Raw genomic sequence first — 14,842 nt, 5'->3', positions numbered from 1 at the left:
ACGTGAACTAGCCGAATTATCAATGATAATGATGGATAGTGACTATGACCCTTCGGGGGATTTGTGTGATGAGCTGGGTGAGGAAATCATACCAGAAACTACTAGTACGAGTGCTTCAGTGTCCCAAGTTATCCCTAGCTCTAAGGGAAAGGAGCCGTTAGTGCAGCAAGGGAAGGAATTTGGGAAGGAATTGAAAAGGCGGAGGGTTAGCCCCAGAACAATGGCCCCGCGTGACCCAGCCCGCCATGAGTCCCGAGGTGATTCATCTCCCCGTTCCCCAAGCCCCACTTCACTCATTTCTTCCTCCTCTTCTGCTGAATTTTCTCTGGAGTCTTCGTTGTCGGAGTCACCACCAGCATCAACAGTGAAGGCAGGCCGTAGAGGAAGAGGTAAATCCCTGACCCGTAAAAGTAGAGTTGGTAGTAGGATAAGGGCTGCTAGTGCTGTACGGCAACCCAGGGTCAGTGCGAGTGACCTTGAACCAGATAAATCTGCCTCACAGCCACCGTCCACCCTCACCCACCCTACACCACCACGACAGGGAATCCTGGATGCCTTCGCGTGGACGGAAGGGTCCGATTTTGTCCCTGAACATATCCATTTTGACGAGAGTTCCTCAGGAATATAGCCTGCCTTCACTCTTGACGAGGATGCTGAGTGTGTGGACTTCCTTTTGGCCTTCCTAGATGACGAAGTCATGCAGCACATATGTGATGAGACCAACAGGTATGAATCACAACGTGCTGCAAGTGGTACAGGTGCAGCCAAGATGCAACAGTGGTCCATGCTGGGAGTGCAGGAACTGTATGTGTTCTTCGCCCTCATGCTTCTCATGCCACACTCAAAGAAGCATGAGTTGGAAGAATACTGGTCCATGGACCCTTTACTACCCTCACCCACCTTCAATAAGTACATGGGCAGAGATCGCTTCCAGGACATCATGGGAAATCTGCACTTTGCCGACAATGATGTACCTTCCCAAACCGACCCACTCTGGAAGATCCGGGAGATTCTGAGCAGAATGAAGGATAAGTTTATGACATTCTTCCACCCCTTTCAGAAGGCTGTCATTGACGAATCCTTGGTTTTGTTCAGAGGACGTCTTAAGTTTGTGCAGTACATTCCAAGCAAACGCCATCGCTTTGGAATCAATTTCTTTGTACTGTGCGACTGTAAGACAGGGTACATCCTTGACTTCGTCATTTATTCAGCCAGCACTGTTGATGTTGATAAAACACACCCCCTTAGAGGCTGTGTAGTGAAAGTGCTCCTTGAAAGGTATTTTGGTGGGATTCATGTGCTGTATACAGACAACTATTATACAGCACCGAAACTTGCCAAACACCTTTCAGAGCACGGCATCGGCTCCTGCGGCACTGTCAAGAGTAATCGTGCCCACTTCCCTAAATTCCCAGAGGCAGGAACCTCACAGCGAGGAGATGTGCACCTATGCAAGTCTGAGAAGATGCTGGCAATACGGTGGCATGACAAGAGGGTCGTGCACATGCTCACCACCGTACACAAGGGGGAAATGACAGACAGTGGGAAGGTTGACCATAGGACAGGCGAACCTGTGAGGAAACCTGATGCTGTCTTAGACTACAATATCAACATGTGGCTGGTGAACAAGTCCGACATGATGATTGGAGAGATCGACTGCCTCAGGAAGAATACTAGGTGGTACAGGAAAGTTTTTCTGCATCTCATAGATATGACGATGCTGAACGCCTTCATCCTGTACAAGATGAAGGTCGAGCCACCCAAGTCCTTCTCCCTGAGATTGTTCGCCGGGACTTGTGTTCAGCAGCTGCTTGAAAGATATGGTAGGGTGACAGCAGCAACTCCAAGGCGCCATGCAGTAACACTTCCCAACAGACTTGAGCAGAGGGCGTACATGGATCGGCACAGACTGGTGCAAATGCCTGCCACAACCAAGAGAAAGGCTGCGATGCGCAGGTGCCAGGTGTGTGCACATACCACCCGACGCACACCTGAGCACAAACGCACCTCTTGGCAGTGCGCTGAATGCCAGGTTCCCCTCTGTGTTACCTGCTTCTTTGATTACCACAGCCAGAAGCAGTTCTAAAAGTGCAAGTGGGAAAGGAAAATAATGTGTAAATAATATGTAAATAGCAATTGAAAGCAATGGATGTACAGTACATATGATTGAACAGTGTAATATAGTTTTTGTTACTGCAAGTGACAGTGAATAACAGTGTGTAAATAAAATAGAAGTGTAAATATTGAAAATACAATAGAAAATGTAAGTAGAAATGTAAGTAATTAGTAATATAAGAATATGAGTGCAAATACTTGAGGTTATAACAGTGAAAGTGAATCCGTGGCTCTCTACGTATTTTACTGAATGAAAAATTGCATGACTTCAGTGACAATAAACTAATGCTACTGAAGGAAACTTATGGATAAAGACTGCAGATATATATAAGTGTTATATAGTAATAGAAATATAAAGTATGAGCGGTTTTATGAATAATAAATGACAGAATACCAACAGCGAACTAGCGCAAGTGGGAAGGTCATACGCGCTCATAATTTTCATTGCTTTCACAGTGGGGTTTTTTTTGGAGTATGGATCCCAAACTACTTGATAATCATAGAATAGTGTTTCTAGTGATAATATCTGGCTGTGGTAATCATATTAAGGGTTGTCGGGAAGTGTAAAGTGGAGACATCGTTACTCAACTTCAGAGGTCTCCACAAGTCCTACGGTAATCGACGAAGGCTCAATAAACATTCCAGGAGAAAGCTGGAGGTATGTGCCATAAGCATATTTAATTTTAATATTCTAGGACTAATAACTGATTTTTGGCAAATATTTTTTGAGAGTCTGTCGGAGCCCGAAAATGCCCGCGGGACACGCAAAACATTGGAAAACAAGCCCGCAGTGTAAGGGTTAAGATTAAGGTTTATGTTTGTATATATTGTGTAGTTTTGTCGGGACGACAAAGAACTAGGGAGGGGGTAATGTTAAGAAGCGGGATTTGCCAGTTAGGTAGTCGAGAAGGTTCCCACTGATTCCAGATGTTTACCGTGGTCCCGGTGCAAGTCAGGGTTGGCAGTTACCCTGCTATATTGAGCATAGTTATTTCGTAAGTTGTACATTAATTTTTCTGATGTTTTTCTCAATAATGTTTTAATTATGTGATTGTTAAATTATGTAATTTAAGTGTGTATGCTAAATAATTTACAGCGTTATGGAGTGTAAGAAACTCTGGCATGTTTTGGATATCTCTGAGTTGGCAACTGTTGTTCTCGTAAAATGTAGAAAACCCTAGAACATAGGAAGCCTATATAAGGATGGGGAAGAGACTACAGCAGTTCAGTCAGTTTTCAGTGCAGCTTGAGTATAGTCCAGTATCTGTGCAGTATATTATCAGTACTTGTGAAAATAGTGAAGTGTTGTTGGCAAACAGTGAAGTGTTACTGAAGTTTGTATATCATCGGTACTTGTGAAAACAGTGAAGTGTTTTTGTCAAGAGTTAAGTGTAATTGCAGTTAGTAAAGTTTGTATAGCTCCAGTTCTTGTGAAAACAGTGAAGTAAAGTTGGAAAGCATTAAGTGTAATTATTTGGAAAATAAAGACAGTGAACTTTAGAAATTAGTCTTTATTTACGATGCCTTAGCTAATCTTGTGTGCTGTACACCGAAAGCCTGATCATAGGAAGAACAGTTCACTGGACAGCACCTTCCCTATACTGAACTACTACTGCTGGAGCCTGTAGCAGTGTGGGATGGGGAGATAAGATTATATAATTATGATATCCTTTCTCTTCTGACTACCAACGACCAGGGACGATTGTGTTTAACATTTTTTATTGTATAACTGTGGTTTCTGTATTTTTAGCAAAGTAGCAAAATACCGGTGGCTGGGCGCCCTGTGTCCATTAACTTGCAACACTATCACCTCTTGATGTCTCAGTACTAAGTGACAAGTTACATGGTTTCTTGTACTTCAGAAAACCATTTCCTATGCTAAGTGATAACTAAATAATCAGCACTTGAGTTTCTTGCAATCTAGCGGGGAAAAACTTGAACTAACTTTGACTATCATACATCCAAGATGGAGCAAATCCTATAAAATTCTCCTTTCTCTAATATCTCCAATCTAGGTGATTTCAAACTTTACCACAACCTTTGCCTCTCCTCTTCATTCACTAATCCACCTGGTGAACAAGCCTACATCTTTTCTAGCCTTAATGACCTAGAGCAGCTTGTACAGCACCCTACCTGTAACACTGACCGCCTTGGAGAGAGTTCCAGCATATCTGACACTTTCCTTACAGTAATCCTTTTGCTTATGCTGTTAATGTTTTCTCTTCATTGCTGTCCTCCAATCATAACCTTATCACCTTAACTTATCTTGCAAAGATCTTATTACATCTCTTGTAAAATCTGCTTCCAAGAGATTAGGTGTGCTAAGCCGACTCTGTACCTTCTTTACCCCTGCACAGTTAGTGACTTTCTACATGGATTTTATTCTTCCCTGTGTAGAGTACAACTCTCATGTGTCGGGAGGCTTCCCACATACTGTACAGCTTTTCTCAATAGGGTGGTGTCAAAGTCTTTTCGTCTCATTAGCTCTCCTCCTCTTACTGGCTTCCTTCAACCTCTGTCTCTTCGCCAGACTTTTGCATCTTTATCTCTTTTCTATCGCGACTTCAGTGGTCACTGCTCCTCTGAACTGTCTACTTGCTTCCCTCCACCGCTACAACGAGTGTGTAGCACCTGTCTAGCAACAAACGCTCATCCCTTTCTGTCCAACTCTCTAATGCAAGAGTTAACCGTTACTCCCAGTCCTTCATTTATGCAACAGGTCATCTCTGGAACTGTCTTCCTCTGTCTGTATTTCCTACTTCCTATGATCTCCAGTCTTTCAAATGCAGTGTGTCCAGTCATCTCGAAATGAACGGATTTTGATTTTAGCTCTCTATTTTACTGTTTTTTTCCCTTGGAAGGAACAATTTGTGGGCTCCTGGCCTTTGGTTCTTTCTTCCTTGCATTAAATAAAAAATTCCTACCGCTCCAGTTAGGCCTGTGGACCCTACCAAGATGCGGCGGCTGTGGCACTTTGGAGCTGCTGACTGGGAGGTCCTCTGGCAGTACTTCTTTGATTTTCCCTGGAATTATTATTGTTTCCATGGCCATGAGCCATCCAAGTGTGCCTTAGGCATTACAGAGGTTATTCTCTCGGGCATGGAAACATACATTCGTTTATCTTTTCCTGTAGCTAATGCAAAGAAACTTTGATTTAATTATACTTAATCTATTGCTGTCCACAACAAAGAGAAGGCCTACAAAATGTAGTGGAGCGACCCACTTCCTGAAGCGTCCATCTCAGCAGTTACTTCAACAAACAAGGGATGTGGCTATGGAACACTTAATGTCCAATTTTGCTCATATGTCTGTGTAATGGGGTCTACAAAAGCCTGCGTTGCTTAGAGGCAAAGCAGGGATCCTCCCTATGGTTCAGTGGCAATGTGCGCGCATTTGAAGCGCAAGGGCCTAGATCGAATCTCAGCCAGACCAGTGATTAATTTGTTAAGTTTCGTTTTGGTCATTATATTGGTTGGCAGCAGTGTGAGATGTGAATTGAGGCTCGGAGGGTAATGATGTTGTTGGTTAGCTGGCAGCATCTTAGTCCTTGCATCCCGGGGATGAACTGTTTGGTGTGGTCCGCGGTGTCCCCAGTGGTGGCCTGTGATGCTATGCTACCGTGTGTTCTAAACTGACGAAATTAATCACCGAGGGGAGAAAAGAGGGATGTAATGGGGTCTGTAAAAGCCAGCATTCCTTAGAGTCAAAGCAGGGATCCTCCATTTGGCTCTGTGGTAATGTGCACGCTTTTGAAGTGCGAGAGCCTGAGATTGAATCTTGGTCAGGACAGTGTGATTAATTTGTGAAGTTCCAATTCAACCATTACATCTGAATGGGGTAAAAGTATTTCTGTTGTTTTTAATTCATCTAAAACTCAGTTCTTACTTCTTTTGACCCAACACAATCTACCACAGGAATATCCCCTGATATTTAACAGCATCCGACTCAGTCCTGCATCATCTTTGAAGATACTTGGGGTTTCATTCTCTCGGGATTAAACATGGAAATATCATATTACCTGTCTTGTAAATTTTGCTTTTAAGATATTAAGTGTGCTAAGTCTACTCTGTGACTCCTTTACCCATGTATAATTGTTGACTTTAAACACGGGTGTGTGATGGATGTTTATTATATACATGCATGGGGTTGTAAAGGAGGTGCAAGGTAGGAAAGTGGATGTGGGGGTGGCTCTAATGAATGAGGGTGAGGTGTGGAAGATTCCGGTTTTGCTGTTCGCTTATGATACAGTATTGTTGAGTGAAGATGAATGGGAGTTGCAATGTTTGGTAAATGAATCTGGGACAGTGTATAAGAAGTGGAATCTGAAAGTTAATGTAAACAAGAGTAAAGTTATGATGTTTGAGAGGAGTGAAGTCACACAAAGCACAGTGAGGTTTGATGGTGAGGATATGGAGAATGTGAGTGCATCAAGTACTTGGGTAGCGTGATGAGTAAGGATGGATGTTTTGGGGATGAAGTGCTTGAAAGGGTACAGCAGGGAAGAAAGGTTGTTGGTTCACTGAAAGTGGTGTTGAGAAGTAGGGAGGTGAGTATGGAAGTTAAGAAGTCGCTGCATGATAGTATTGTGATCCCTACCCTGACGCATGGAAGCGAGGCGTGGATCTTGCTGGAGGGGAGCTAATCAGGACTGAGAGCAGTGGAAATGAGTTACCTGAGAGGAGCATGTGGAGTGACATGGAGGGAGTGGTTGACGAATGAAGAAGTGAAAGAACATTGGGGGGTGGATGTGGATGTGACTGAGAAAATTAGGAGAAATACACTGAGGTGGTTTGGATATGTGGAGAGAATGGAGAATGAAAGACTGACTAAGAGGGTTTATGTACGTGAAGTGGAGGAAGGGAGAGGGAAGGGGAGACCGAGGAAGGGGTGGAGGGATGGAACTGAGAGGTATATGAGGGAGGGGGGAGTGAGTTGGGAGGAGGGCAGTCAAATGGTGGGTGACAGAGCGACATGGAGGCATTTTGTCTGCAACCACCCTTTGCGGGATTAGGGCATTGGGCTAGAGATAGATAGATTTATTCGCCACTTTGTAGGGTACAACTCGTATGTTTGAGGAGGCTCCCCACATACAGCTTTTCTCAACAAGGTGAAGTCAAAGGCTCCCTTCAACCTTTGTTTCTTCTCCTCACTGTTGCTTCTTTTTCCCTTTTTATCGTTATGACAATGGTCACTGCTCCTCTGAAACGTCTGCTTGCATTTCTCCACTACTACGGCGGGTGCATAGCACCCGTTTAGCAGCTAACTCTCATCCCTTTTCGATCGCGCTGTCTAAGGCAAGAGTTAACCATAACTCCCAGCCCTTCATGTATGCAACAAGTCAACTCTTTCTCTGTTTGTATTTCCTACTGACTATTATCTCCAGTCTTTCAAACGCAATGTGTCCAGGCATCTAGAAATGAACGGATCTTGAATCTGGCCCTCTGCTATCTTCTTTTTTTTCTTGAAGGGAACAGTTTTGCGGGCTTAGCCTTTTGGTTATTCTTCCTTGCATAATAAACGCTCGAAACTGATGCAGTCCAATGAAGGACTGGGGTTTCCTGCACACAGAGTATCACTTATATGTCTGAACTAAATACCACATGATAATGGACCCGTATGCTTCTGGTGAAGCATAGGTTGAAGAATGGGAATTACCGATGTTATGTAATTTCTTGATGGTGCCCTTATTATTTGTCGATGATGTCTTCTTAAATTATTTGCTAGTGATTCACCAATTTCCTGCCTGTGCCCTGTTGAACTTTTTGCTAGTGCCATCTTAAATTCCTTGCTAGTACCCTCTCAAATTTTTTGATAGAGCTCTCATAAAATTCTTCCTAGTGCCTTCATTATATTTTTTGCTAGTGACTTTATGAATTTCTTATTAGTGCTCTGATATATATCTTTAGAGGGCCTGTAAAATTTCTTACCACAGTCCACTCATAGTTCATGCCAGTGGCTTCATGAACTTCGTGTTAGTGTTCACATAAATTTCTGGCTACTGCTCATTAAACTTTCTTCTAGTGCCGATTTAAATTCTCACTCGTGCCCTCTAAAATTTCTTGCGAGGTCTTCCTAAAATTTTTCGCATGTCCACACTCAAATTTGATGTTAGTGTGCTCTTAAATGCCTTGCTAATACACTCGAAAATTTCTAGCAAGAGTCCACTGAAATTTCTCCTTTTCCTCTCTGACTTCCGCAGGACAAGCATGGGTTCGTGTGAGATCGTTCTGCTATGTGACTACAAGCTCATCAAAGAGGCATTCCTCAAGTTCGAGTTCGCTGACAGACCAGCATGGAAGACAATGCATTTTATGACGGATGGTCGCCCGTCTGGTGAGTAAAGCGGACTTAGCATGTTTATTCTGTTAATGTTGGCCAATGGGTACTTTTTGTGTAACGTTAATTTCTTGCTTTATCTTCAATGTTACCTTTGAGAACAGTTTGTTTTGTGATCTCTAATAGTAATGGGTAATTATTTCAGGTAATAATGTAAGTGGGGGCGCTCACCATCCACTCACTCGATGTAGTGCTGCTCTCGGGTGTCTGCCCTTTCCTCTCCACCCTTCTTTCCTTCCATTCTCTTCTGTCTTTCTTTCCTTCATTCCTTCCTTCTCCTTCTGCCTACGGGTGACTTTACACACCCTGTTCTGTCTTTCTTTCCTTCATTCTTTCCTCTTCCTTCAGCCTGTGGATGACTCTACACTGAGTGACAAGCCAAATGGTTTCCTGTACATCAGGAAAGCATTTATTACGCTGGGTGGTAACCATATAACCAGATTTTGGCGCCTGGTGGTTTTAGTGGGTAATTATTGCGCTCCAATCGGAATGAGCCGGTGAAGATTTATATCCAAGGGGTGGTTGGGGTTGATTGCTCATGTAGTACCACTCAGGGATGAGTGAGGCTGGTCACTCATCTTAAATATCGGGACCAACTGCCTAGCCCCGGGCTCCTACGCTCCTCATGGGGCAATGTAGGATTGGATGATGGATGGATGGATGAATAATAAAGACTGCCAAGAACAGCTGAAACCCCTTAATGTTGCGCAAAACCATGCCATCAAAATCACTCCCTAAAGTTGTTTCTTCAATAGGACGCATTTACCACTGAAGAATAATCAAGAAGTCAGTTTTAAAAATACGTTCTGAGTAAAGTTAATGTAGTACTTCTGCAGCTGCACCCCTAGTGCTGACAGCTCATCTGGCGGCAGCAAGCCCATATTAAAACAACAAATACAAATGTACTTGATAAATGCGGGACCATCAGGGCCTTAATATGGAAGTCTCTGAAGTCTACGGGAGTGAAGCACCATGCGTCCGAAAAACATTTGGGGTGCGACTGACGGAACGGGGTGCTTCATGAGATATTCTCGGAAAAGGTAAAATGTGTTGTGAAAGAGTTCATGGGATTATGCAGGAGTCGTGGGGAAAAAAATCATACTGAGGGTTCTGAATATTAGTAATACAAGGTCAGTCGTTTAGTAGATACAGTAGCTTAGCAAACAAACAGCTTTGTGTTGCTTCCAGAATTAACAACTCCTTAGTCTTTCTGTTGTATCCATAAAGCAAATCAATTGACGCAGTCAATGAAGGATTTCAGGAACTATCTATATATCTATCTATCTATAGCCCGACGCCCTAATCCCGCAAAGTGTGGCCGCAGACAAAACGCCTCCAAGTCGCTCTGTCACCCACCATTTGACTACCCTCCCCCCAACTCACCCCCCCTCCCTCATATACCTCTCAACTCCATCCCTCCACCTCATCCTCGGTCTACCCCTCCCTCTCCCTCCCTCCACCTCACCTACATACACCCTCTTAGTCAGTCTTTCATTCTCCATTCTCTCCACATGTCCAAACCACCTCAGTGTATTTCTCATAATATTCTCAACCACATCCATATCCACCCCATAACGTTCCTTCACTTCTTCATTCATCAGTCTGTCCCTCCATGTCACTCCACATGCTCCTCTCAAGTAACTCATTTCCACTGCCCTCACTCTTGACTTGTTCCCCTCTTGCAAGGTCCACGCCTCGCTTCCATACGTCAGGGTAGGGATCACGATACTATCATGCAGTGACTTCTTAACTTCCATGCTCACCTCCCTATTTCTCATCACTGCTTTCAGTGCACCAACAACCTTCCATCCCTGCTGTACCCTTTCACGCACTTCATCCCCCAAAGTTCCATCCTTACTCATCACACTACCCAAGTACATGAATGCACTCATATTTCTCCATATCCTCACCATCCAACCTCACCGTACATTCTGTGACTTCATTCCCCTCAAACACCATAACTTTACTTTTGTTTACATTAACTTTCAGCTTCCCCCTCCTACACACTGGCCCAAATTCATGCACCAAACCTTGCAACTCCCATTCATCTTCACTCAACAATACTGTATCATCAGCAAACAGCAACACCGGAATCTTCCATATCTCACCCTCATTCATTAGAGCCACCCCCACATCCACTGCCCTACCTTGCACCTCCTTTACAACCCTATCCATGTATGTATTAAACAGCCATGGAGACATCACACAACCCTGTTTCAGTCCCACATTGAGATCAAAAGAACTCACTCAGCCCTAGCTCCTTCGTACATACTCTTCACAGCATTCAACAATTTCCCCTCCACCCCATATATTCTTAATACCTTCCACATACCTTGCCTATTTCAGGAACTACTTGATAGAACTCCTAATAAGCTCTTCTTGTGAATTTTAGGTCTATGTCAGTGCACTAATCTGGATAGAAAACTGGCTTCAGAATGTCCACAAAGAGCTGTTGTTAATGTGAAGGACTTGATGAGTATTATTAATCAAGTGCCATAAGGTTTTGTTTGGGGCACCATTCTGTTTTTACTTTAGTAACGATATTGCCAAAGGTTTGTACTGTAAAATGTCCGAATCTGCTGATGATATTAAAATTAGCAACGGAATAGATGCACTCTAACATAGACAAAATTCAGAAACAATTTGATAAACTGTTCAGTTGTGCTTAAATGTGGCAAAAGGATTTTAATGGAGAAAAAAAATGCAAGAATCCTAAGCACTGGAGGCTTAAGAAATAAAGAAAAAAAAAAAAAAAGCTGCATAATGAATAATACGCAACTCGAGAAGATAAACCCCAACGAAGAGATTTAGCAATACATTGTCAGAAATATCTTAAAGTCTGTAGCACACAAAGACAGTAAAGAAACAAATTAGTTGGATTCATAAGCAGATCATTCGAATTCAAATGAGAGAATATCGTCCTCACTTTGTACAAATCATTAGTATACCAACACCTTGAGTATTGTTCTCAGATATTGGCAAATGTGAGAGTGCAATGAAGATTGACAAAAACTGATACCCATGTAAAGTATCTGAGGAACGTTCAGAAGAGGTAAGCCTGCTTAACTTGACAAAGCTCAGATTACGACGAGATTTGACTCTGTCATACAAGATTCATAAAAGATATAATGATTTCATGATCGATAGGTATTTCACAGTAGATTGTTCGAATTACGTTAGAGGCAGTGGCATTGAAATTACTGGCAAACACCTCCAGTTAGGTGAAGCATAGTTTCTTTTTTAACCCCTACACCACGGGCATGTTTACCAATGTTTTGCGTGTCCCGTGAGGTTATTCGGGCTCCGACAGACTCTCAAAAAATATTTGCCAAAAATCAGTTATTAGTCCTAGAATATTAAAATTACATATGCTTATGGCATATACCTTCAGCTTTCTCCTGGAATGTTTGTTGACCCTTCTTCGTTACCGTAGGACTTGTGGAGACCTCTGAAGTTGGGTAACGAAGTCTCCACTTTACACTTCTCGACAACCCGTAATATGATTACCACAGCCAGATATTAACACTATAAATGCTACTCTATGATTTTCAATTAGTTTGGGATCCATACTCCAAAAACAAAAAACAAAAAAACACTGTGAAAGCAATGGAAATTACGAGTCTGACCGTCGCACCTGCTCTAGTTCGCTCTTGGTACTCTCATTTATTATTCATAAAACCCCTCACACTTTATATTTCTATTACTATATCACACTTATATATATCTGCAGTCTTTATCCGTAAGTTTCCTTCAGTAATATTAGTTTATTGTCACTGAAGTGATTCAATTTTTCATTCAGTAAAATACGTAGAGAGCCACGGATTCACTTTCACTGCTATAACATAAAGTATTTGTACTCATATTCTTATATTACTAATTACTTACATTACTATTTACATTTTCTATTTTATTTTCAATATTTACCCTTCTATTTTACTTACACTATGTTATTCACTGTCACTTTCAGTAAGATAAAACTATAATACACTGTTCAATCATATGTACTGAACATCCATTGCTTTCACTTGCTATTTACACATTATTTCCACATTATTTACACATTATTTCCACATTATTCTCCTTTCACACTTGCACTGTTAGAACTGCTTCTGGCTGTGGTAATCAAAGAAGCAGGTAACACAGAGGGGAACCTGGCACTCAGCGCACTGCCAAGAGGTGCGTTTGTGCTCAGGTGTGCGGCGGGTGGTATGTGCACACACCTGACACCTGTGAATCGCAGCCTTCCTTTTTCCTGTGGCAAGCATTAGCTCCAGTCTGTGCCGATCCATATATGCCCTCTGCTCAAGTCGGTCAGGAAGTGTTACTGGATGGCGCCTTGGAGTTGCTGCAGTCACCCTACCATATCTTTCCAGCAGCTGCTGGACACAAGTTCTGGCGAACAACCTCAGGGAGAAGGACTTGGGTGGCTTGACCTTCATCTTGTACAGGATGAAGGCGTTCAGCATCGTCATATCTATGAGATGCAGAAAAACTTTCCTGTACCACCTAGTATTCTTCCTGAGGCAGTCGATCTCACCAATCATCATGTCGGACTTGTCCACCAGCCGCATGTTGATATTGTAGTCCAACACAGCATCAGGTTTCATCACAGGTTCGCCTGTCCTACGGTCGACCTTCCCACTGTCTGTCACCTCCCCCTTATGTACGGTGGTGAGCATGTGCACGACCCTCTTGTCATGCCACCGTATTGCCAGCATCTTCTCAGACTTGCGTAGGTGCACGTCTCCTCGCTGCGAGGTTCCTGCCTCTGTGAATTTAGGGAAGTGGGCACGATTACTTTTGACAGTGCCGCAGGAGCCAATGCCGTGTTCAGAAAGGTATTTGGCAAGTTTCGGTGCTGTATAGTAGTTGTCTGTATACAGCACATGATTCCCACCAAAATACTTTTCAAGGAGCACTTTCACTACACAGCCTGAGAAGCCAAGGGGGTGTGTTTTATCCAGATCGACAGTGCTGGCTGAATAAATGACGAAGTCAAGAATGTACCCTGTCTTACAGTCGCACAGTACAAAGAACTTGATTACAAAGCGATGGTGTTTGCTTGGATTGTACTGAACAAACCGAAGTCGTCCTCTGAACAAAACCAAGGATTCGTCAATGACAACCTTCTGAAAGGGGTGGAAGAATGTCATAAACTTATCCTTCATTCAGCTCAGAATCTCCCGGATCTTCCAGAGTAGGTCGGTTTGGGAAGGTACATCGTTGTCGGCAAAGTGCAGGTTTCCCATGATGTTCCAGAAGTGATCTCTGGCCATGTACTTACTGAAGGTGGGTGAGGGTAGTAAGGGGTCCATGGACCAGTATTCTTCCAACTCATGCTTCTTTCAGTGTGGCATGAGAAGCATGAGGGCAAAGAACACATACAGCTCCTGCACTCCCAGCATGGACCACTGTTGCATCTTGGCTGCACCTGTACCACTTGCAGCACGTTGTGATTCATACCTGTTGGTCTCATCACATATGTGCTGCATGACTTCGTCATCTAGGAAGGCCAAAAGGTAGTCCACACACTCAGCATTATCGTCAATAGTGAAGGCAGGCTGAACTCCTGAGGAGCTCTCATCAAACACTAAATGTTCAGGGACAAAATCGGACCCTTCCGTCCATGCGAAGGCGTCCAGGATTCCCTGTCGTGGCGGTGTAGGGTGGGTGGTGGTGGTGTGTGGCTGTGAGGAAGATTTACCCCATTTAAGGTCACTCGCACTGACCCTGGGTTGCCGTACAGCACTAGCAGCCCTTATCCTACTACCAACTCTACTTTTACAAGTCCGGGATTTACCTCTTCCTCTACGGCCTGCCTTCACTGTTGATGCTGGTGGTGACTCCTACGACGAAGACTCCGGAGATAACTCAGCCAACGATGATGAAGAAATGAGTGAAGTGGGGCTTGGGGAACGGGGAGGTGAATCCACTCGGAACTCATTGTGGGCTGGGTCACATGGGGGTATTGTTCTGGGGCTAACACGCCGCCTTTTCACTCCCTTCCCAAATTCCTTGCCTTGCTGCACTAACGGCTCCTTTCCCTTGGAGCTAGGGACTACTTCCGACACTGAAGCACTCGTACTAGCACTTCTGGCACGATTACCTCACCCGGCTCATCACACGATTCATCTGAATCGTCAAAATCACTATCTATCATTACCATGGACAATTCTGCTAGTTCATGTGTCACTGCAGAGTCACCAAGTCCTTTCCTGCTTCCTTCACTGCTTTTTTTGGGGGGTAGAGGTCACGGGGCCCTTTGCAATGGGCGCAGAAGCGGCAGAAATGGCGGGGCGCGAGTGCGACATGGTTTGACCTCAGCGGAGGACAAGGAACTAAATGCCACGGCTTATCTGAGAAGGCAAGGGTTGACAATGACAATGAGGCT

The 14,842-nt window shown here is 43.7% G+C and overlaps 1 protein-coding gene across 1 annotated transcript in view; it reads left to right on the top strand.

The window, feature by feature from the left end:
- The window catches only part of LOC145408986 (cytochrome P450 2L1-like), a 155,170-nt gene that overhangs the window by 36,775 nt on the left and 103,553 nt on the right, over nucleotides 1-14,842 (top strand). Inside the window, exon 4 of the mRNA XM_080279558.1 lies at nucleotides 8,315-8,448. Coding sequence (XP_080135684.1) covers nucleotides 8,315-8,448 — 134 coding nt within the window. The remainder of the gene's footprint in view (nucleotides 1-8,314; nucleotides 8,449-14,842) is intronic.

This window comes from Coenobita brevimanus, chromosome 79, assembly GCF_032717465.1.
Source record: "Coenobita brevimanus isolate Jiangsu-jjx chromosome 79, ASM3271746v2, whole genome shotgun sequence".
NCBI classification, from domain to species: domain Eukaryota; kingdom Metazoa; phylum Arthropoda; class Malacostraca; order Decapoda; family Coenobitidae; genus Coenobita; species Coenobita brevimanus.
Note: the sequence above shows the minus strand (reverse complement) of the source record. Positions and strands in the feature narration are given on the sequence as shown.